Source organism: Engystomops pustulosus, chromosome 9 (genome assembly GCF_040894005.1).
Source record: "Engystomops pustulosus chromosome 9, aEngPut4.maternal, whole genome shotgun sequence".
NCBI lineage: Eukaryota > Metazoa > Chordata > Amphibia > Anura > Leptodactylidae > Engystomops > Engystomops pustulosus.
Genome location: NC_092419.1, coordinates 105,859,200 through 105,882,524, shown reverse-complemented (window position 1 = coordinate 105,882,524; position 23,325 = coordinate 105,859,200). Strand labels below are relative to the sequence as shown.

Below are 23,325 nucleotides of genomic sequence, written 5' to 3'. Positions count from 1 at the left end.
GGGGCAGGATTGGGGTAATGGTGGAGGTGTAATGACTGGATGTTACCAGCAGGGGCAGGATTGGGGTAATGGTGCGGGGTAACTAGTAGTGGGTGGCACTGCAGTATAGATTGTAGTCTGATCTTCTGATATGGTGGGGGGTGGCAGGGTCTTGTATGGGGGGCAGCGCCTCCTACAGGTCAGTAATAATTACCCCGTCCGTGTTTTCCAGGCCCAGGCGATCTTCCTCCCCTGCGGTCACGTCTGTTGCTGTGCCACCTGCGGAGACGCCCTCCAGACCTGCCCCCTGTGCCGCAGAGACATCAGCCAGCGGATCCGGATCTACCAGAGCACTTAAGAGGCGCCGCAGCGCCCGGTCCGGTGTTACATGAAGGAACGTGCATTGCAGGAGCAGTATAGATTATCCCCCGGAGTAGTATAGATTAGCGCCAGATCTGGGTGATGTAGTCCGTCCTCCTCGCCTGCCCCCGGTGGATAGTCACGGTATTGCAGCGCGTGCTCCATCCTTCTATATTCCTCCACCTCCCGGGGGTCACTTACCCCCCGATGTTGTGGGATCACTGCAGCCATTACTGTTCTTTTCTATGTGTTTATGTACCATAAGTTATTTATTACAGGATAGGATGATGCGGAGGACCCTCGGGGGTCCGCTAGCCTATGTATGCTGTATGGATGACCCCGCATGTCCTTCCCTTCCACTACAGCATTTATTTATAGGGGGGGGGGACACTAATCCCGCTCCACAAGCTGTGAATTTAGGGGACTTCTATTGTGGGGGGGTTCTCCCCTTTGCCCCCAACATACCACAAACGCCTGATTTGGGGTACATTCAACCCAAGCTCCACCCATTTTGGGGTCTTTCGGTTAGTACATACTCCAGTCCGTAAAGATTCATCCATTGGATGAATCTTGTCATTAACCCTTGAATACATGTGGATATTTGGTGATGTCACGTCCAGTGTTGTTTTTAAGTTATTTGCTGTGTTTTAGGGGTATTTGGGGGTGGCCGTTACACAGTCACCTATAGTACACTCGCGTGTGACGGGACAGACGTTACACAGTCACCTATAGTACACTCGCGTGTGACGGGACAGACGTTACACAGTCACCTATAGTACACGCGCTGGTGACGGGACAGACGTTACACAGTCACCTATAGTACACGCGCTGGTGACGGGACAGACGTTACACAGTCACCTATAGTACACTCGCTGGTGACGGGACAGACGTTACACAGTCACCTATAGTACACTCGCTGGTGACGGGACAGACGTTACACAGTCACCTATAGTACACTCGCTGGTGACGGGACAGACGTTACACAGTCACCTATAGTACACTCGCTGGTGACGGGACAGACGTTACACAGTCACCTATAGTACACGCGCTGGTGACGGGACAGACGTTACACAGTCACCTATAGTACACGCGCTGGTGACGGGACAGACGTTACACAGTCACCTATAGTACACTCGCGTGTGACGGGACAGACGTTACACAGTCACCTATAGTACACGCGCTGGTGACGGGACAGACGTTACACAGTCACCTATAGTACACTCGCTGGTGACGGGACAGACGTTACACAGTCACCTATAGTACACTCGCTGGTGACGGGACAGACGTTACACAGTCACCTATAGTACACTCGCTGGTGACGCGACAGACGTTACACAGTCACCTATAGTACACTCGCTGGTGACGCGACAGACGTTACACAGTCACCTATAGTACACTCGCTGGTGACGCGACAGACGTTACACAGTCACCTATAGTACACTCACGTGTGACGGGACAGACGTTACACAGTCACCTATAGTACACTCGCGTGTGACAGGACAGCCATTATACAGTCACCTATAGTACACTCACATGTGACAGGACAGACGTTACACAGTCACCTATAGTACACTCGCGTGTGACAGGACAGACATTATACAGTCACCTATAGTACACTCACATGTGACAGGACAGACGTTATACTGTCACCTATAGTACACTCACGTGTGACAGGACTCTGCCCCCCTCCCGGACAGCAGACAAATCATTCACCGTCCTGTTAGTTTGTTCTGCAGAACTATAAACCTCGTTATGTAACACGGAGTATCGAGGATAATATCTGATGACTGATCCTCCCGTGGACACCTGTCACCGTCATGGTCCTTGAGCAGGAGGACATCTCAGATCTTAAAGGGATTTTATGGGTAGTACTACCACCCCCATCTGACATATGTCACCCTTCCCTGTATATATGGGTGTATACTCTCTATACTGTGACCTGTCTGCTGCCTGTATACACATTCTCTCCATACACTGTCATGTGTCCCTCACCCCCATGTCAGGGCGACATCCCCCCCTCCAGACCTGGACCCCTCCTTATAATAAAAAGTGCCTTTGCATGGAATATCCAGTGTGCGTTTTGCTTAAAATGTGGCCAGGATTACAAGAACATGAGCGGCCCCTTCCAAAAACATCAACACATAGATGTATTGTATCATGTGCCCATCTACCCTAAAGGGGTCGTCACATTTCAGCAAATAATTTATATTCTGTGATGAAATGTTACAGAAAGTCTAATGGGACATTCTATATTAATTGATCAGTCAAGGTCACTCAGGTGCACGGCTTGTTATATATATCCCCGGTCATGTGATGTCACACAGGTGCACGGCTTGTTATATATATCCCCGGTCATGTGATGTCACACAGGTGCACGGCTTGTTATATATATCCCCGGTCATGTGAGGTCACACAGGTGCACGGTTCATTATATATCCCCGGTCATGTGATGTCACACAGGTGCACGGCTCGTTATATATCCCCGGTCATGTGATGTCACACAGGTGCACGGCTTGTTATATATATATATCCCCGGTCATGTGATGTCACACAGGTGCACGGTTCATTATATATCCCCGGTCATGTGATGTCACACAGGTGCACGGCTTGTTATATATATCCCCGGTCATGTGAGGTCACACAGGTGCACGGTTCATTATATATCCCCGGTCATGTGATGTCACACAGGTGCAACGAGCTGTGCACCTGTGTGACATCACATGATAAGGGAATGGCATTTATCCATGGGACGTATACAATGACAGCAAGCAGAGTTCTAGAGAACTGTGAGGAATTAAATATAGAAAGTAGAAATTTTCATTACTCAAGCAATAAACCCGAGCTCTGGCCACATGACAAGAGGATTTCGCTGCAGGATGTCAGTGAATGGAAACCCTCATCTACATTCAAAGGTTGCAAACTGGTCCCGTCCGCTACACGTCTGATGTAGCAAAAATCTGCAGAACTTTCCTGTTTTAGAAGTGAATTGTATCTTTAGGCGATGATACCTGCCACAGCAGCGTCATCAAAATTAATCATCCCCCCCCCCCCCCCCCCGTCAGGTTCTTACATTAACAGGAACACCCTGCTCTTTACGCACAAGTTTAACCCCGTGTTCCACAACAGCGACCGCTGCAGGAGCCAAAGTGCAGCATCTCACACACCCCACGAACGCCCCGTGCAACTCCCCTCATCACCCGATGTACCAGCACAGGGGTCAGTTAGTGATAAACCCACTGCCCCATACAAGAAGCCAAGTCCAGCGGGCTGGGGAATAAAATCTGCATCTCCAGCCGATGTCTGGACATCTCTCAAGTCTCAGGATCTTGACAAGAAGAAAGTCCTGGATGAGACATGACGGCAGCGCAGAGCGGGAGCGGAGTTACTGAGGGTCTCCACCTGTAGGACAGAAGGTCTGGACTGTAGAGTTCTGCAGTTTCTCCATCTCCAACCAGAAAGATCAAGAGAACTTCACACAACTCTCACAATCCCGAAATCCTGAGCAGCCAGTCTTACCCCCATAAGGTGGTGGAGACCCTCCCGTCTTCCTCTTCGGTGATGCTCTATTATGGGACTATAAAAATCTGCTTTGATAAACTTGAGGCTCCGGATATCGCATCAGGTTCAAGTTTTTGGTAGTGAAACCGAAAGTTCCTTCAGAAGTTCAAAAAGATCCAGCCCCAAGGAATGGTGACATGTACCCGGGGAGCTGCCGATGCTAGTAAGGCATGGGACGTCCATTAATAGAAGGAGAACTCTGCACGTATTAGGTGAGAAGATCCTTTGGGGGAAGCGGGTGCCATGGATTTGCCAGCTCTGGAGGCCCAGACTGTGGACACCCCTGGAGAGTGCACCATCTGCTATGAAGTCTACAAGATCTCGCCCATGTCCAGGGCTCCCAAAACTTTACAATGCGGGCACAACCTGTGCCTGCACTGCCTGAGGAAGCTGGTGTGCCACAGCCTGCTGCTGACCTTTGTGGTGTGCCCCTTCTGCCGCAAGGTCACCATCATCCCCGAGGAAGGGGTGCAAGCCCTGAAGACTGATGAAGAGACCCTGCGCCGAGCCTCCATGGCCACCATGGTCAGCGCTGACTCTGTGGACGTACAGTCCGAGACCTCCGGCTGCTCCAGTGGGAGGACTACCGTGTCCCTGTCGGAGTACCAGATGCAGTCCCCCCGACCATCCATCTTCACCTTAAGTGATGTCTTAGTCCCTGATGAAGGACACCTCTGGGGGGGCAGGTACATGCATCAAATCCGGAGCACCTACCTGCTGGGCATCACCCGGAGGGTGGCTCTCTCTGAAGCCCACCCATCACCAGCACCCACCTCTATATCGGCTGATACGGTCAGACTTTGCTTCGCTTTGGGACTGATCTTATTACTGGCCTGCGTTTTCTTCATACTCATATTCTTCAAGTGAGCAGAAGGTAAGAAGAACCCAACAAGAAGAATCCGAAGGGGGGTCTGCAGCCCCCGGCCACCAGGACATGACTAATCCTAAACTCCAGATAGATCCACTATGATTCCCACCCATCCATTGATTGTTTTTGCAGCCAAAAAATATCCAGATCAAAACTATTTAACTCTTTAATCTGTGATTCTGATCAATCTCTATTATTTCTCTGCAGTTGTAAGAACTGGAAAAAAAAATAAAAAAAATTTACAAAAATGAACAAAAAACTAATTGCAGTTATTGCATTCGCCGTGCGGAATATTGTACGGATGTAAGGAAAATAATATAATCATTGGAAATTCTGCTGCCAGGAATCCTATGACTACATTACTGCAGCACCCCCATAGGTGATATTATGAATTACATCATATCTTACCAAATCAATCATCTCCCTATATAAGGCTCAGATACGGCAGATCCACCAGAGAGCGTGTCCTGTAGTTCTTGTATCCTATTAAATAAGCCCGGACTATGGCTGATAACAGGGAGCAATAGATCACATTTACTGTCCCTTTCAGAAATAAAATGATTGCATGATAAGCCAGATATAAAAGTAAACTCTTTGTAATGACACAGATGTAGAACCAGGAATTCAGACAATGCCGAACTTGATTTATTGAAGTATAATAATTTTTTTGCATCTACAGATTATTAAAAAAAAAAATACTTGGGAATTAGTTGCGCTTTATAACCTGCGTCCGGTTAGTATCATACAACGAATAGACGCAGAGATACAGAAGCCCCCATCACACACTGCAGGTGAGAACTAGGCCCACCTATCCCCCTGCACTGCATTGTGGGTCACGAGCGCCCCCCTGCACTGCATTGTGGGTCACGAGCGCCCCCCTGCACTGCATTGTGGGTCACGAGCGCCCCCCTGCACTGCATTGTGGGTCACGAGCGCCCCCCTGCACTGCATTGTGGGTCACGAGCGCCCCCCTGCACTGCATTGTGGGTCACGAGCGCCCCCCTGCACTGCATTGTGGGTCACGAGCGCCCCCCTGCACTGCATTGTGGGTCACGAGCGCCCTCCTGCACTGCATTGTGGGTCACGAGCGCCCTCCTGCACAGCATTGTGGGTCACGAGCGCCCTCCTGCACTGCATTGTGGGTCACGAGCGCCCTCCTGCACTGCATTGTGGGTCACGAGCGCCCTCCTGCACTGCATTGTGGGTCACGAGCGCCCTCCTGCACTGCATTGTGGGTCACGAGCGCCCTCCTGCACTGCATTGTGGGTCACGAGCGCCCTCCTGCACTGCATTGTGGGTCACGAGCGCCTTCTTGCACAGCATTGTGGGTCACGAGCGCCTTCTTGCACAGCATTGTGGGTCATAAGCACCTACTTGCAATGCACTCCAGGTCCTCTATAGCTGAAGGCTGCTGGTTACATCCCTCAGTCAATAATCACATATTTACCAGCACATCTGCACATATATATATATGACGGATTCCTTGGCGCTGACCTTGCAGCAGACGCGGCTCTGTGACTTAAGAAGTTCATTTATTGTTCCTCCAGTTTTCTGGTGTTGTCTCTCTTTTGTGCTTGAGATGTTACTGTCCAGTTCTATGAGGTTCTCCTTTAAGGCCTGGAGATCATAGTTACCCCAACCAGTCCAAGTCCTCATCTTCATCATCATCTCCGAAGAGAGGGGCAGGGGGAGGACGTCCCTTCATGCTCTAGAGATGGGATAAAAACCACAATTTAATGACATGCCTTTACTTAGGACTGAGGCGTGAGGTCTGAGATACGCCAGGTCTTTTCATGAAGTCCATGAGAAATGACAGGTCACAGGATGGTCATGGTCAGGCATCATCCTCATGTGTAGGATTGATGGACGTCTGACCCCTGGGACCCCACCGGACGTCCATCTCTATTCACTTTTATGGCAACAGTTTGTAATTCCCATAGAAGTGAATGGAGATTGCACCTGTCCTGCCACCTCCAAAGCAGATGGGACCTATAGGTATCAGACATGGTATATCCCTTTAAGTAAACTTACCACTTCCTCCTCTTCTTCCTCCTCCTGTTTGGCTTTGGTGGCGGGAGATGCTGCTTTAAACAAATCCTCTTCATCAGATTCAGCCGCACTGGAAGGAGACAGATATGAACAAAGGCACCCAGACATCATGATGGCCAAGGACATGGGTGCAAGGTAAAAAGTGCTTTTATCACCAGGCAGGATCGACCACTATGTCCCCACATATCCCTGCATTGCTAGACCCACCTCTGGGGGCCAGGACTGACCTGAGATTGGGCATCTTCTTCTTAGGACTTCCCATAGATGGCAGGTTTGGGTAGTCTTCCTCTGGAGGCCCGGGACTGCTTCTTTCCTCATCACTTCCGAGTGGAGGCGCATCTTCGTGCTTTTCACCCTCGTTGGTCTGGGATAAGTTGGCGTTTGGCTCCTCATCATCTCCTTGAATATCTCCTTTCAGGTCTTCACCTGCTGTTACAATGTCCTGAGGATCATTAGTGATGGTGGTCCCTGACTGTAGAGGTTCTCTGGAGACCTCCTCCACATGGGTGACAATACTGGACTCGGGCATATCACTGGAGATCATGTGCACAAGAGCCGAGGGGGTATCCAGATCCTCCTCAATCACCTTCACCACCTCCTCTTCCTCGTGCTCCTCATTTGCTGTGGACACTACTTGGCTTTGATATCCATTGACCACTTCTGTAGCCGCAGGAGCCTCCTCAATCTGTACATGGTCTACTGCGGCCGGGACACTTAGACTGGGGACATGTGCCTCGGGACCTGCCTCTACCTCAGCCTCCTCTTCCTCCTCCTCACTGCTGCTCTCTGCAGGGGCCTCATCCTGAGATTTGTTCAGTAGCTGTAATGTGGTTGCCTGAAAAGAGACCATTCCTTAAAATGTGTCCTCCTATGGACATACAGCTGCTCCTTGATTCAAGATCTCTGCTTGCTCAGACATGCTTTCCATGCTTTGCCTCTTTGTAATAAATTTGCCTGCACAGCCTTTGCACACCCACAGCTAATGTTTTGTTGCAATGTATCAGTGAGCTAAATACATCATAAGTTCTTACCTCCTCCTTACTGATACATTGTAACAATCCATCTGCTCATCAAGAGCTGGAACGTTACACTGACCCATGATGCTGTCCTTTACCTTTATGGTGCTCATGATGGTCCCCAGCACTGCCCGTCCGGAGTAAGACTCCTCCAAATCAAACTCTTTCCTGAGGGACTGGAAGACGCCATTCATGATCTTCTTCACCTGAAGAGAAGAACCAGAAACTGTATAATAAACTGCAGGGTCTGGACATGTGATAATTACAGAAAAGTGAAGTCTTGGGAATATTAATTAGAAGTAATAAATACTATTAATATGTAAATTAATACACAAGTAATACTCCAGTCAGAATCTGATAGTAGTCTGGGAGTTGTAGTCCTCCAGCTATTGGTAACCTACAATCTCCAGACTGGGTCACATGACATCTCACCTCCTCGGCCGGGTCACCGCGTGGACGTCCTTCATCTTTAGTCACCGGAGCCTCCCTATGTTGTTCTGTTAAGGAGTTTACCTGAGCCTGGAGCTGTGCGCACTGGAGGAGACACACAGTACAATCACCACAGGGATCAGGTGCTGTCAGAGCGCCACGTGCGGCAAAGGACTCACCTTCAGTCTCAGAGGCTCCAGCTCCACCGCCCGCTCCTGCAGTCGCGATAACTTCTGCTCATCGAGTTGCATAATCCGGCCGCACAGGGACAGGGAACACAAATATGACGAGAAATATTCCATAAATTATTATGTAGAATGCAGCAGAATTCAACTAGTGTGATACAATGTATCGTGTAACGCAGCATGTGTTACAACTTCCCAATGTCCTCTGTGGCGCCTCACCCTTCTAAATATCTCTGCTTGCTGTCAGTGACCTGGTGTAATATAATGTATATCCTGGGACTGACAAGCGACACAACTGCAAAGCTACATGACACTGGATAGACACCAGATGTTCCATTCACTAACTGCAAGCAGAGAACAGAGGAATTGAAAGCATGTAAGAAAGTTGCATAAATTCAAAACCCACAAAATCCACTCTCCCCCAGGGCTCCAGTTGCCAATTACTGGCTCAGTGGTCACATCTAAACAAAGGACCATGACCGCTAAGTTATGGATTGGCTCAGTGGTCGTGTGCACTATGAGGTCACCGATATCAGTCTGATAGGAAACAATGGAGGAAAGAGAAATGGCGCTAGAACAGTCCACTGGGGCCCCTCCTGAAAGGCAAGCATGGAAACTCCTTTTAATGTATAACACCCCCAATGGTGGAGTCATCTCCTCACCTCCTCCGCTAGGTCTCTGGCAGACAGCAGGTCGCTTTCTCTGGACTGGATTTCTCGGATCTGATCTCGGAGGGAGGTGACCTGGCTCTGTAACTGGGTGCACTGTGAAGGAGACACAGAGCAAAGATAGGACCTTGTGCCACCCAACCTGGTGCTGCCCCATTATACTAGAGACACTCACCTTCTCTTTCAGGGGAGGTAACTGTGCAGCCTGATCCTCCAGCTCCATCAGCTTCTGCTCATCCCGGTCCCGGGAGGATGACAGCTGTACACCAACACGACAATAAAGTAAGTGAACCCCATGACTACACATCGTAATCACACCAGTGCCCCCTACTGACCTCAGCAGTCGCCTGCTCACGGCTCTTCTTCAGTTGTCGCCTCAGATTCTCCATCTCTTCTTGGAAGGACCGGCGCAGCTCCTCCTGCTCTTCCGCCGCCCTCTGCCGCTCCTGCAGCACCTTCTTCTTCCTCTCGGACAGGCTCTAAGTCACATACAGAAGATACATACATCTACCATAAGATTCAATATATTCGTTACTTTAGGGGTGAGGGTGATCTGGGCACCTAAGGTTCGTTATCCCTAGGAAATGACTTCCTAAAAATATGTTAATGAGCCTGAGGGGCTCCGGCCCATGTCACCAGAGTGACATCGGGTGCAGCGCTAGCAGGCAGTACTAGAAGTGGATACAGATAGTGGGGGTGTACCCAATTTATGAGCGGCCGGAGCCAGAAGGTGCTCCGGTTACACAGACCGGAGCTCCTCAGGCTCATTTACATATTTTAATCAACTAATTTCCTCGGAACAACGAACCTTCTGCAGAATAAGAATACAAGTGCCCAGACCCCGCTAAGGTAATGTGCAGGTCACTGGGGACCGTGTATTATCAGTAACTCTGAGGGTAGATGTCCTATATATTATCCTATAGATGTCCTGTATATTACCCTATAGATAAGTGTGTTTGTAGTGTGTTTAGGACTCACCTTCTCCAGATTCTCCTTCTCTATCTTTAGGTCGGAGATTTCCTCCTCTAGTGCGGTCAGTCTGAGCTCCAGGGTCCGGCGGCTCTCCTTCTCGGTTTTGGCGCGGGTTCTGCTCTGCTCCGAGTTCTCTTTCATCTCTATAGGGGTATATACAGTCATTAGTGCTCAGCATTTGCTGCAGGCCCGGAGCTGCGCAGTGGAGTGTGCACTCACCTATGAGCTGCGGAGTGGAGTGTGCACTCACCTATGAGCTGGGCCTGCAGTGAGCTCAGCTCCACCCGACACTTCTCCGCTTCTTGTAAGGAGCTGGCGAGCTGAGTGCGGAGATCCATCTCCTTCTTCTGATAAGCCGTGACCTCCAGCTGGAGGCGAGACAACTGCCCGGTGGCGGCCGAGAGATCTTCTGCTACTTTGGCCTGAAATAAGGAATCAGAGAGTCACGATAAATAATTGTATGAGGCCGAGGGTGAGAACAAGAGGACAGGATGCCTCAATCAGAACGCATGCTGGGAGTTGTAGTAGCTGCAGGGCCGCATAATGCAGACTTCACTTATGTATGTAATAATATCACATGTAGAGGGTTCTGCAGAAACATTACTACAAGCATCAAACAGGAGAAAGACAGAAGAAAGAAGAAGTCCCCATAGACCTCACCTGATACCTGCCCAGATCCATATGCAAAGCATGCTGGGAAAGAGAAAGCAGCGACAGTGAGAACAAGCAGGAAAATCACAGAGAACTACCGGGAGACACCAAGCAGTTATAGACAGAGCAATATATTCTGTATATAGGAAACAGTATTATAGTAGTTATATTCTTGTACATGGGGGGCAGTATTATAGTAGTTATATTCTTGTACATAGGGGGCAGTATTATAGTAGTCATATTCCTGTACATAGGGGGCAGTATTATAGTAGTTATATTCCTGTACATAGGGGGGCAGTATTATAGTAGTTATATTCCTGTACATAGGGGGCAGTATTATAGTAGTTATATTCTTGTACATAGGAGGCAGTATTATAGTAGTTATATTCTTGTACATAGGGAGCAGTATTATAGTAGTTATATTCTTGTACATAGGGAGCAGTATTATAGTAGTTATATTCCTGTACATAGGGGGCAGTATTATAGTAGTTATATTCTTGTACATAGGGGGCAGTATTATAGTAGTTATATTCCTGTACATAGGGGGCAGTATTATAGTAGTTATATTCTTGTACATAGGGGCAGTATTATAGTAGTTATATTCCTGTACATAGGGGGCAGTATTATAGTAGTTATATTCCTGTACATAGGGGGCAGTATTATAGTAGTTATATTCTTGTACATAGGGGCAATATTATAGTAGTTATATTCTTGTACATAGGGGGCAGTATTATAGTAGTTATATTCTTGTACATAGGGGGCAGTATAGTAGTAGTTATATTCTTGTACATAGGGGGCAGTATTATAGTAGTTATATTCTTGTACATAGGGGGCAGTATTATAGTAGTTATATTCCTGTACATAGGGGGCAGTATTATATTAGTTATATTCTTGTACATAGGGAGCAGTATTATAGTAGTTATATTCTTGTACATAGGGGGCAGTATTATAGTAGTTATATTCTTGTACATAGGGGGCAGTATTATAGCAGTTATATTCTTGTACATAGGAGGCAGTATTATAGTAGTTATATTCCTGTACATAGGAGGCAGTATTATAGTAGTTATATTCTTGTACATAGGGGGTAGTATTATAGTAGTTATATTCCTGTACATAGGGGACAGTATTATAGTAGTTATATTCTTGTACATAGGGGGCAGTATTATAGTAGTTATATTCCTGTACATAGGGGACAGTATTATAGTAGTTATATTCTTGTACATAGGGGGCAGTATTATAGTAGTTATATTCTTGTACATAGGGGGGGCAGTATTATAGTAGTTATATTCCTGTACATAGGGGGCAGTATTATAGTAGTTATATTCTTGTACATAGGGGCAGTATTATAGTAGTTATATTCTTGTACATAGGGGGCAGTATTATAGTAGTTATATTCTTGTACATAGGGGGCAGTACTGAATACCTTTTCTTGCATGGCATGGAGCATCTTTGCCTGTGTGCTCTCTGTTGAGGTCTTCAGAGAGTCATTTCTCTGCTCCATTAACATATTGCTCTGTTCAACATACCTTGCAAAGTAAATAGAGATGAGAGTATAAAAATGTGTAATATTTGTAAAGTGAGTTGGTCTACAATGGCCCTATATGTAGATTATTTTTATGATTGATATACTTTTCCACTAGTTATGTAACAGTTCCATGTATGTGACACTAGGGGGCAGCTCTTGATGAATGATTTATACCTCTGGTTGCGGTTTATCAGTTCCCCGATCTTCACGTTTTGCTCCTCTATTCGGCTGCTCTTATCCAGAACCTCCTGCTTCAGACGTTCATTTTCCTGACAAAACATATCAAAACCATCATCCTCTGCCCTACAGGAGCCCATGTCCTGCACTATAGACGTGTCCACACCTGGACGATCCGCTGGATATTATTCAGGATCATGGCGCTTTCCATGGTGATGGACGATATCCCTGGGAGGAGATGTGAGGCTCCAGATGAATTCTCCTTCTGCAGATTGTCCACCTGCCCCGACAGACAAGAAGGTGAGACGAGAAGAGGCAGCGGAGCTTTTAGAGCATAACATGGGGGGGGGGGGGGGGCTCCGTACCTTAGAGGACAGGGTGTCTATTTTATCAATGACTTTGCCGATGGCCATCCGGATCTCTGTGCTCTGCTGTCGCGCCTCCGTCATGAGGAAAGAAGTGACGTCCCCGGAGGCTGAACACGTGGAAATTGAAAAACAATGGAAATGTTATCCAAGGATGGATAAGGAGACAGAACATTACCCATGGCCATACCCATAGAGGACACCATTGATACCTTGATAAGCCGCCGGCTGCTGGACCGGTGCGGGGTAGACATGGCTGACTGGCTGCAGCTGGGTTGTAGGGTTCTGTGGATATGTATACTGGATTCCAGTGTAGGGCTGAAAGACAATTATAACGTATTACTGCTACCAACAGGGTATAATGTACTAATGGGGAACATCTGGAGGATGCACAATAATCATAAATTACAGCCAGTGGCATAACTAGAAGCTGATGGGCCCCAGTGCAAACTCTGTGCCGGGCCCCCGACTATAATGTATGGTTTATAGGAATAGTCTTCTCATATGGGAAAGTGACACCATAAGGGCCCCCTAAACCTTTTGGGCCCGGGTGCGTCCGCAACCTCTGCACCCCCGAAAGTTACGCCCCTGATTACAGCAAGTGTGTAAATAGATGTGTAAGGGGTCACAAAAAGGAAGTTCTATGAATTATTGGCGACCTGGATGTAATGCTGGACTTTATGATTTGTAATGACACCCCTAGATGTCACTATAGTCTTTGCTCCCCCCTGTATTACCTGGAAGCCAGCAGCGGCAGGTACGCCCTGAGAAGGGAGGTGCCCCACAGGTAAGAGGACCGCCGAGGAGGAGGGGAGCCCCGGGACTGGCTGCTGCGGAGCCACTGTGAAGACAAAAGGAGATGAATTGATCACCCCAAAACTGCTCCCACCACAGATGAGACGTCCTTGAGCAGACGAGTGACAACACATTACCTGGAGCTGCTATGTGAGGGGGGTGACTGAGCTGTGGGGTGGGCCGGACAGGGAGCGGAGCTGCAGGATGTGGAGAAAATCTCTGTGTATTAGGGTCCTGGAAAGAAGAAACAGAAGATTTTATTATTGATGCATACAGTAGCAGGACCTATTCCAATATGGAAGTAAGGGTTCCATGTGAGCAGAGCTCTGGTGTGTGCGCCCGACTGCCCCTTAATTCACTTCTAGGAGACCTCTGATGATAAACATCCAGGAAGCCCCCTAGAAGTAACCATAGTGGCAGCCATGTATTCACAGCACATGAGACACTAGGGCTTGTGATCACTTAGGGTCCCACACTTCCTATCCTGTACATAGGGGATAAGGATATGTTAGCATTTTGTGCCCCAAACCGGAATCATTTTACCTCCATCTCAGAGTCGCTGGAATCCGGCTGTGGGGTGGAGCTGCCCGCCAGGAAGGGTAACATGGGCTGACCCATTTTTGCCATACGGGAGATCAGCTTTGCCTTTGCCATATCAGGATTCTGCAATATGATGAAAAAGCGAACAATCAGCAATAATCTACAATGTGACAGAGACTGGACCCAGCTAGAGGAACGTGGCGACTTACTGCCAGCTGCTCGCTAATGGAGTTAGACTTGGCACGAACATCCGGATCCCTGGAGAGGAGAATAAAAGAGTAAATATACATGCGATGCTGCCACTAAGTAGTCAGGGGCCATGTTGGTTGTATTATGGGAAGACACGTACCCAGGTTTTGGTGGCACCGATGTTGGCGGCTGGGGAAGACCCTCGGAAGGAATACTGTCTGTTAGGGACACTGGTGAATCCCGGGAGCCGATACTTTGCCTGTCTGATCCCTGCTCCTTCTGCTTCATCTGGAAAGTGGATAAGGGGATATTTAATAATGAACGTTTAAAAAAAAAAAGAAAAAAATATCAGAAAGATGTAGAAAATAAATAAATAATCAAGAGTCACTCACCCGTTTCACTTCCACTTCAAAAAGGAGGGTGGCGTTAGAGGGAATTCTGCCACTTAGTCCCTGAGGTCCGTAGGCAAGTACTGGAGGGATAACCAGAAGTCTTCTGCCCCCTTTCTTCATCCCGAGCATCCCATCCTCCCAGCCCTGGACCGACCCAGGGAGACAAAACAGGTTATTCATCCCGCAAACTACTAGTGCAATATAATAGGATGAGCCCCATAGGTCCCATTCCAGTCCTACCTATCCCCTAAACTAACAACCGGTCTGGTGAGGTGGCTGCTGGGTGCCAATGTATGGAGGGGGTAGCACATAACACACACAGGACTATGCTGAAAGATCGAGAAATCACCTTAATCACTTTACCGGAGCCCAGCTTCAGACGCAGCAACTTCTCCTTCTGAACGTTGGAGTCAAACATCTGAAAACAGAAAAAAAAAAAGCTAATTGAATGCAGAATTTTGGGGATTTTCCCCTTGGACCCCCAAATGACATTATGGCCCTATGCACTAACAGAGTGCTCCCTGCAGAGCGTTGCACCAGTCGGAGTGCCACAGATTGGAGATCTGCTTATAATCTACGTGAGACAGATGAATTATAAGCTCAGATCTGCACCACCTCACGTTACCTGTCCGAATCCGTGGTTCTGGAGCAACCAGCCCGTGTAGGCCACTTCCATCAAGTCTCCGACATCTGCTGCTGGGCCTTCACCAGGGAGGAGATCCTGGGAGACCACGGCATCAATAGACGGGGCGCTGTTACACTTGGCGAGGCAGACCTAGGACACAAGCGGGGGGTTAGACACAGCACAAGTGTCCTATACATACAAACATATATTATATACAGCCTTCACCTGTTTACTGAACTCCACTGCGGTGGCTTCAGACTCAAACATGACCGACCAACTCTGCCTCTGCTCATCGTAGAAAGCAGCGTAATTATTCGGCTGGACCTGGGGGGAAAGGTCAGAGGACACAGCTTTATAGGAGATGTCACAACATATCCCATCACCAATAATGGGGACAGGGGTCTCACTACTCCCCAATTAATAAAAGGTCAGGTGTTACGCAGTTAGGGGAATGGGCATGACGTTACAGGTTACAATGCTCCAGATCTGACAAGCTGCTGGAGAATACTCATGCTTCCAGCTCATGAATATTCACATAGGGCGACACCTGGGCCCCTCTATCACGGAGGTGATGGCTCGATTTCACTTTGATTAAAAGATTTGCTGGACTGGCAGCCAAGGTCTGACAAGGAGCATTGTTCCAGGAGATCTGAGGTGGAACTATCAGACATTGACACTAGGGATTTAGATAAGGAAACAGAGGGATTACCGTGAACGCAAATCCAGGATATATCCTGACAGTGGTGACCGGCTGCTGCTGGCTGATGTAGAGCAGGATCCTATACTAAAGTATAGAGATATTAAGCAGAGGGGGTGAGAGAGAGCACAATGAGCCACAGGGCAACATCAAGCTATATAGACACTACAATCACCTCCTTAGTCGCATGGTTACCCAGAACAGCCGCTCCAAACTTCCCCTGCTTCACATACTGACCATTCACACTGTGCAAAGAGAGGAAGGTACAAGCTAAAGGACACAAGTATCAGTAATGTAGAAGATATCACAGGATTGCAGAATAGTGAGTGCAGCTCTGGAGTATAATACAGGATTTGTAATGTCATGTATGTACACTGACTGCACCAGCAGCAGAATAGTGAGTGCAGCTCTGGAGTATAATACAGGATGTAACTCAGGATCAGTACAGGATAAGTAATGTCATGTATGTACACAGTGACTGCACCAGCAGCAGAATAGTGAGTGCAGCTCTGGAGTATAGCACAGGATGTAACTCGGGATCAGTACAGGATAAGTAATGTCATGTATGTACACAGTGACTGCACCAGCAGCAGAATAGTGAGTGCAGCTCTGGGGAATAATACAGGATGTAACTCAGGATCAGTACAGGATAAGTAATGTCATGTATGTACACAGTGACTGCACCAGCAGCAGAATAGTGAGTGCAGCGCTGGAGTATAATACAGGATGTAACTCAGGATCAGTACAGGATAAGTAATGCCATGTATGTACACAGTGACTGCACCAGCAGCAGAATAGTGAGTGCAGCTCTGGAGTATAATACAGGATGTAACTCAGGACCAGTACAGGATAAGTAATGTCATGTATGTACACAGTGACTGCACCAGCAGCAGAATAGTGAGTGCAGCTCTGGAGTATAATACAGGATGTAACTCAGGATCAGTACAGGATAAGTAATGTTATGTATGTATGAGCAGCAGAATAGTGAGTGCAGCTCTGGAGTATAATACAGGATGTAACTCAGGATCAGTACAGGATAAGTAATGTCATGTATGTACACAGTGACTGCACCAGCAGCAGAATAGTGAGTGCAGCTCTGGGGTATAATACAGGATGTAACTCAGGATCAGTACAGGATAAGTAATGTCATGTATGTACACAGTGACTGCACCAGCAGCAGAATAGTGAGTGCAGCTCTGGGGTATAATACAGGATGTAACTCAGGATCAGTACAGGATAAGTAATGTCATGTATGTACACAGTGACTGCACCAGCAGCAGAATAGTGAGTGCAGCTCTGGGGTATAATACAGGATGTAACTCAGGATCAGTACAGGATAAGTAATGTCATGTATGTACACAGTGACTGCACCAGCAGCAGAATAGTGAGTGCAGCTCTGGGGTATAATACAGGATGTAACTCAGGATCAGTACAGGATAAGTAATGTCATGTATGTACACAGTGACTGCACCAGCAGCAGAATAGTGAGTGCAGCTCTGGGGTATAATACAGGATGTAACTCAGGATCAGTACAGGATAAGTAATGTCATGTATGTACACAGTGACTGCACCAGCAGCAGAATAGTGAGTGCAGCTCTGGAGTATAATACAGGATGTAACTCAGGATCAGTACAGGATAAGTAATGTCATGTATGTACACAGTGACTGCACCAGCAGCAGAATAGTGAGTGCAGCTCTGGAGTATAATACAGGATGTAATTCAGGATCAGTACAGGATAAGTAATGTTATGCATGTATGAAGAGCAGAATGAGTGCAGCTCTGGAGTATAATACGGCACAGGTAAGTAATGTACTATATGTACTGTATAAGGTGGTACGGGGTGAGTGGGGGTCAGCACTTACTATTTATAGGAATGTACCGCTGTGGCGTAGAGCACTGATGGGGGGGCACCGCTGGCTCCTGGAGGCTTTGGAGATTTTGTACCTGGAAAATGAATAAAGAGACATGAGCACAAGGCGGATATTATTCCTCTGCATTTGCTTCCTTCCTTCCTGAGACCCCCCGCCGCCTCCCACAATCGCTTCAAAGCTCTAAGCACATGTAGCCCAGGGTTTGGGCAGGACACAGGTGACCTCTGTCCTCACCTGCCGGCACCGCTCCCTTCTTGGGCTGCTTCGGGGCCGTGTACTGGAAGGATTCATTCCCTTGTGTAGACACCGTCTGGTCCATTCCAAACAGCGAGGCCAGCTTTGCCCTGTAACATGAATGACAGTAAGATGAGCCTGTCCTCTTACAGGAAAGATGAGTGACTTAGCAGGGCGGCCACCCAGCTTTTCCCATAGATATACTTCCCTAGATATGTAGCAATCATACAAAGGGGGTTGTAGAACTGGACATCGACAAAGGGTTAATGCTTGCTGACAGTGAATGAAAACATAGCTGTCTATATCCCATAAAGACCAGGTAACAACCTGGTTTATGAAGTTGTCTGTGAGATAAACACAACACAAACACAAATCTCTTTCCTGCCCTGAATGTTTGTTACACTGTATAAGTCAGGAATTATAAAGGATGGCCTTGCCCTCAGATGTGGGTAATATTCTGGACCCAGGAGTCCTCCATTCACTGACAGCAAGCAAGGATGGTGAGAATGTTAAACCACGAGTAATAACTATTCAAAATACAGTGATTAAAATGATTCCTCTGGCTTCACTCATGTCTGTAACAATGTATCAGTTTGGAGTCTAGAGGAATGGATACACAGAATAGGTCCTAGTCACTGACAGCAAGCAGAGATAGTGAGCATTGTGAAGTATTCAATATACAGTGATTAAAGGGACCCCATTGGGTTCACTCATATCGGTTACAATGTATCAGTCTGGAGTCCAGAGGAATGGATTCACAGAATGGGTCCTAGTCACTGACAGCAAGCAGAAATCTTACAAGTGGGATAGATCCGGTGCACACAAGGGGCTGGTTGTAGCCTGTATTACACTGACCCTTGATTCTCCTGCCAGCAGTAGTCTATCCTCCATGGTCTGGACATGCTCTCCGTCGCGTCTCCAGGGCCCCGTCACAGAAGAAAAGTGACACGAAGCAGTGATGTCTCCAGACACGGACATGTGGTATCTATCACCTGCCTGGAGAATCCCAGCACCAATGTCCACGAGCCCACAGCCCCGAAGCCGGCAGAGGCAGCAGGAAGTCTGCAGGAATCGGCCCTAATTTCATTAATACGGATCATCTGACAGCAGTTTAGGAGCTCCGGTCACTTCCTCAATTCCCCAAATTCTCCTCAGCGGAAGATTTCACTCAACAATGGCCTGTATTTACCACAGGGAGATCTGCAACGCAAGGCGGACGCTGCGATAATCGCAAATCGTCCTTAGAGAATTATCCTTCTGACATAAATTCCCAAACATAAGGGGCAGAGTTTTTGAGTTTATGGTTCCCGGTCTACCTTTTAATAACCAACCACTAGGGGGGGGGCGACGATTCCATTGCTGCCCCATACTAATCAGTGTATGACCACTAGGGGGCAATAATTTTATACTGCCCCCTAATCATCAGTGTATAACCAACCACTAGGGGGCGATGATTCTATACTGCCCCCTAATCATCAGTGTATAACCAACCACTAGGGGGCGATGATTCTATACTGCCCCCTAATCATCAGTGTATAACCAACCACTAGGGTGCGACGATTCCATTGCTGCCCCATACTAATCAGTGTATGACCACTAAGGGGCAATGATTTTATACTGTCCCATAGTCAGTGTATAACCAACCACTAGGGGGTAATGATTCCTCTACTGCCCCAAAGTCATTAGTGTATAATCAACCACTAGGGGTGGGGGTGGGGGGGCGATGATACCATTACTGCCTCATACTAATCAGTGTATAACCAACCACTAGGGGGCAATGATTCTATACTGCCCCATACTAATCAGTGTATAACCAACCACTAGGGGGCGATGATTCCATTACTGCCTCATACTAATCAGTGTATATCCAACCACTAGGGGGCAATGATTCTATACTGCCCCATACTAATCAGTGTATAACCAACCACTAGGGGGCGATGATTCCATTACTGCCTCATACTAATCAGTGTATATCCAACCACTAGGGGGCGATGATTCCATTACTGCCTCATACTAATCAGTGTATAACCAACCACTAGGGGGCGATGATTCCATTACTGCCTCATACTAATCAGTGTATAACCAACCACTAGGGGGCGATGATTCCATTACTGCCTCATACTAATCAGCGTATAACCAACCACTAGGGGGCGATGATTCCATTACTGCTTCATACTAATCAGTGTATACCCAACCACTAGGGGGCGATGATTCCATTGCTGCCTCATACTAATCAGTGTATACCCAACCACTAGGGGGCGATGATTCCATTAGTGCCTCATACTAATCAGTGTATAACCAACCACTAGGGGGCGATGATTCTATACTGCCTCATACTAATCAGTGTATAACCAACCACTAGGGGGCGATGATTCTATACTGCCTCATACTAATCAGTGTATAACCAACCACTAGGGGGCGATGATTCTATACTGCCCCATACTAATCAGTGTATAATCAACCACTAGAGGGCGATGATTCCATTACTTGCCCTGAAAATCCAGTTGATAAATGGCCTCTATTACTAGTTACACAGGGGTAGTCACCCGGCTTTCTCAAGCACCTGAATAGCAAATTTAAAACTGAAGGTGTATCAAAAGATAATCGGAACGAACCCAGCCTTCCCATTCAAGCCCAATGAGGCGGAATAGAATTTTGCTGTTCAATTCTATGTATCATAGTGAAGAACTTCACAGGGAGCAGCAGTTATCACCCAGCTTTCCCAGTGTACTGAAAGGCCAAACTGGCTTGTCATACAGAGGTTAGGGATGTAGAGAGAATTGATACAGGTGACTCTCAGAGACCTCCTGGCTCAGGGCTGCCATACTACTGTCATTGACAGCAGGTTGATGTCCTAGCATGGATACCCGGAGCTGATCACATGACCTGATCCCGGATTACACGCTGCAGATCAGTATCCACCCGAGTTCTGCTTTTTAACATTCCTTGTTATCGCCGCCACTTCCTCCTTAATCAACGGCCAGCAACATAATCTGCAGGGACAAAGATCTCACCTCTAGAATGTGTATATGAAGATATGAATCTATTGTTCTCTGGAATCAGCCACCATTGGCAGGGCAAGTCTGATGAAAATGTCATATTCCAGGATTGTAGCTTCTCCAGTTGCAAAAGGGGGGATGGAGTGTTTACTCACACTGCTGTGCTCTGTGCAGCCAGTATTAGGAACTGTCCCTGGAGAGATGTGTAATCATACCTCACACTGCTGTGCTCTGTGCTCTCTGCAGCCAGTGTTATGTACTGTCCCTGGAGAGATGTGTAATCAGACCTCACACTGCTGTGTCCTGTGCTCTGTGCAGCCAGTATTAGGAACTGTCCCTGGAGAGATGTGTAATCATACCTCACACTGCTGTGCTCTGTGCTCTCTGCAGCCAGTGTTATGTATTGTCCCTGGAGAGATGTGTAATCATACCTCACACTGCTGTGCTCTGTGCTCTCTGCAGCCAGTGTTATGTTTTGTCCCTGGAGAGATGTGTAATCATACCTCACACTGCTGTGCTCTGTGCTCTCTGCAGCCAGTGTTATGTTTTGTCCCTGGAGAGATGTGTAATCAGACCTCACACTGCTGTGCTCTGTGCTCTCTGCAGCCAGTGTTATGTTTTGTCCCTGGAGAGATGTGTAATCAGACCTCACACTGCTGTGCTCTGTGCTCTCTGCAGCCAGTGTTATGTATTGTCCCTGGAGAGATGTGTAATCATACCTCACACTGCTGTGCTCTCTGCAGCCAGTGTTATGTTTTGTCCCTGGAGAGATGTGTAACCATACCTCACACTGCTGTGCTCTGTGCTCTCTGCAGCCAGTATTAGGAATTGTCCCTGGAGAGATGTGTATCATATTGCTCTGTATGTGGGCAGCAGGTCTGTGATATATGGATTTATATTCTACCATTGTAGCTTTTCAGTGCAAAGGGGTTTCCTCACACTGCTGTGCTCTGTGCAGCCAGTGCTGAGTATTGTCCCTGGAGAGATGTGTAATCATTTTGCTGTGTATGTTCTTAGTAGAAGCAGCAGGACTATGATACATGGATTTATACTCCCGGATTGTAGCTTCTCCAAGTGCACAGAGGACGGCATTTCCTCACACTGCTGTGCGCTGTGCAGCCAGTGTCATGTATTGTTGCTGGAGAGAAGTGTGATCCATCCTCACATTGCTGTGCTCTGTGCAGCCAGTGTTAGGTAATGTCCCTGGACCTTTGTGTATTTTGTAAGTAACAGCAGAACTGTGATGTGTGGATTTATAGTCATAGTGTCTAGCATGTTTTGCTGTCACATTGCAGGCCCTAAGTTTCATATAACTTTCTTTCCTGCATTATGTGATTTCTGCTCCGGTTGTGTCCCAGCGGTGAATGGCGCCTCTGTGCGGTTAGGTAACCGGTTGGCGCGGTATCGCTGCAGGATAATAATGGCTTCCTTGTAAAGATTGGCCAACAATTACAGGGAAGAAGCCCCTGAGGTGCTGATCCTGGCACAGGCTGCACTCCCTGGCACTGCTGCTGCCGCCAACACTACTACGACTCCCAGCATAGGCAGCCGGTGGTGATTGTAGTCAGGTGTGAGCGAGACTCCTGCCATTCACTGACAGCAAGCAGAGGTCAGGAAGAAGCGGCAGAAAGTTATAGAACTTTTGGTGACATATATACTGGCACAAAAATGGCGTAACCAGCGGCGGCCACGACAGGACCACGAATTACCTGGCCTAAGGTTACAGGGAGGTCACACGCTGGAAGATGTATGAGGACTACAAGCCTCAGCATTGCCACAATGTCATATCATGCTGGGACTTGTAGTCTCACTGACTTATAATGTCACTTTACCCCTCCCTGCTCTCTCAGGGGCCACTTACCCTCCAGTGGGGGACAAAAAGTCCGCATCCTCCTCGTCTGGTCCAAACATGATAGCGAGGAGTAGTGGAGACCGGGAGCAGCGACCCCACCGGCAGCCAGCTGCCTCTTCCGGGCTGCCTGACAGTCACAGGGTAGTCAGCTGACTCCACTTCCCCCCCAAGACGGCCTCCCTTTACCGCTGCCGTAAAGCAAAAGACAAGAATTGTCGTCAAATTCTATCATGTGGCGTTTGGCTGTGCAACGGTGGAACGCAGGATGAGCCGCTTCCGTGCGTGTCACGCCTCGCTGTGTCCGACCAATGAAAGAGCGGAATTGGTG

The 23,325-nt window shown here is 47.8% G+C and overlaps 2 protein-coding genes across 4 annotated transcripts in view; one reads left to right on the top strand and one right to left on the bottom strand.

Annotated features, from left to right (window-relative positions):
• The window catches only part of LRSAM1 (leucine rich repeat and sterile alpha motif containing 1), a 53,289-nt gene extending 52,567 nt beyond the window's left edge, over positions 1-722 (top strand). For both annotated transcript variants that reach the window (XM_072125341.1, XM_072125340.1), the window contains one exon: positions 212-722. In XM_072125341.1, coding sequence (XP_071981442.1) covers positions 212-337 — 126 coding nt within the window. In that variant the 3' untranslated portion in view covers positions 338-722. The remainder of the gene's footprint in view (positions 1-211) is intronic.
• A 4,654-nt stretch (positions 723-5,376) lies between these two features.
• FKBP15 (FKBP prolyl isomerase family member 15) lies at positions 5,377-23,282 on the bottom strand. 2 transcript variants are annotated; one of them, XM_072125337.1, is made up of 31 exons: positions 23,007-23,282; positions 18,147-18,256; positions 17,904-17,985; positions 16,216-16,285; positions 16,053-16,127; positions 15,569-15,667; positions 15,344-15,493; positions 15,068-15,136; positions 14,719-14,862; positions 14,487-14,614; positions 14,347-14,395; positions 14,141-14,260; positions 13,735-13,831; positions 13,540-13,643; positions 13,015-13,120; positions 12,803-12,912; positions 12,604-12,717; positions 12,435-12,529; positions 12,159-12,261; positions 10,745-10,777; positions 10,335-10,506; positions 10,091-10,227; positions 9,448-9,591; positions 9,288-9,371; positions 9,107-9,208; positions 8,439-8,492; positions 8,263-8,364; positions 7,929-8,036; positions 7,042-7,649; positions 6,797-6,884; positions 5,377-6,473 (listed from the first exon to the last, which is right to left on the bottom strand). In XM_072125337.1, the coding sequence occupies exons 1-31, from the start codon at positions 23,054-23,056 to the stop codon at positions 6,396-6,398; spliced, it is 3,585 nt and encodes a 1,194-aa protein (XP_071981438.1). In that variant the 5' UTR covers positions 23,057-23,282; the 3' UTR covers positions 5,377-6,395. The 2 variants fall into 2 exon arrangements, with proteins under 2 accessions (XP_071981438.1, XP_071981439.1); XM_072125338.1 differs by lacking the exon at positions 10,745-10,777 and having other exon boundaries at positions 23,007-23,281.
• Between the last annotated feature and the right edge of the window lie 43 nt (positions 23,283-23,325).

What these genes read in the sequence shown, in the direction of transcription:
- FKBP15 (XM_072125337.1), bottom strand. Translation starts at nt 23,056, where the DNA reads ATGTTTGGACCAGACGAGGAGGATGCGGACTTTTTGTCCCCCACTGGA. An exon ending in ATCCTGGATTTGCGTTCACG is followed by an intron (nt 15,668 to 16,052) that starts GTAATCCCTCTG and finishes CTTTCCCCCCAG; the next exon opens with GTCCAGCCGAATAATTACGC. An exon ending in CCAGCGACTCTGAGATGGAG is followed by an intron (nt 13,832 to 14,140) that starts GTAAAATGATTC and finishes TCTTCTTTCCAG; the next exon opens with GACCCTAATACACAGAGATT.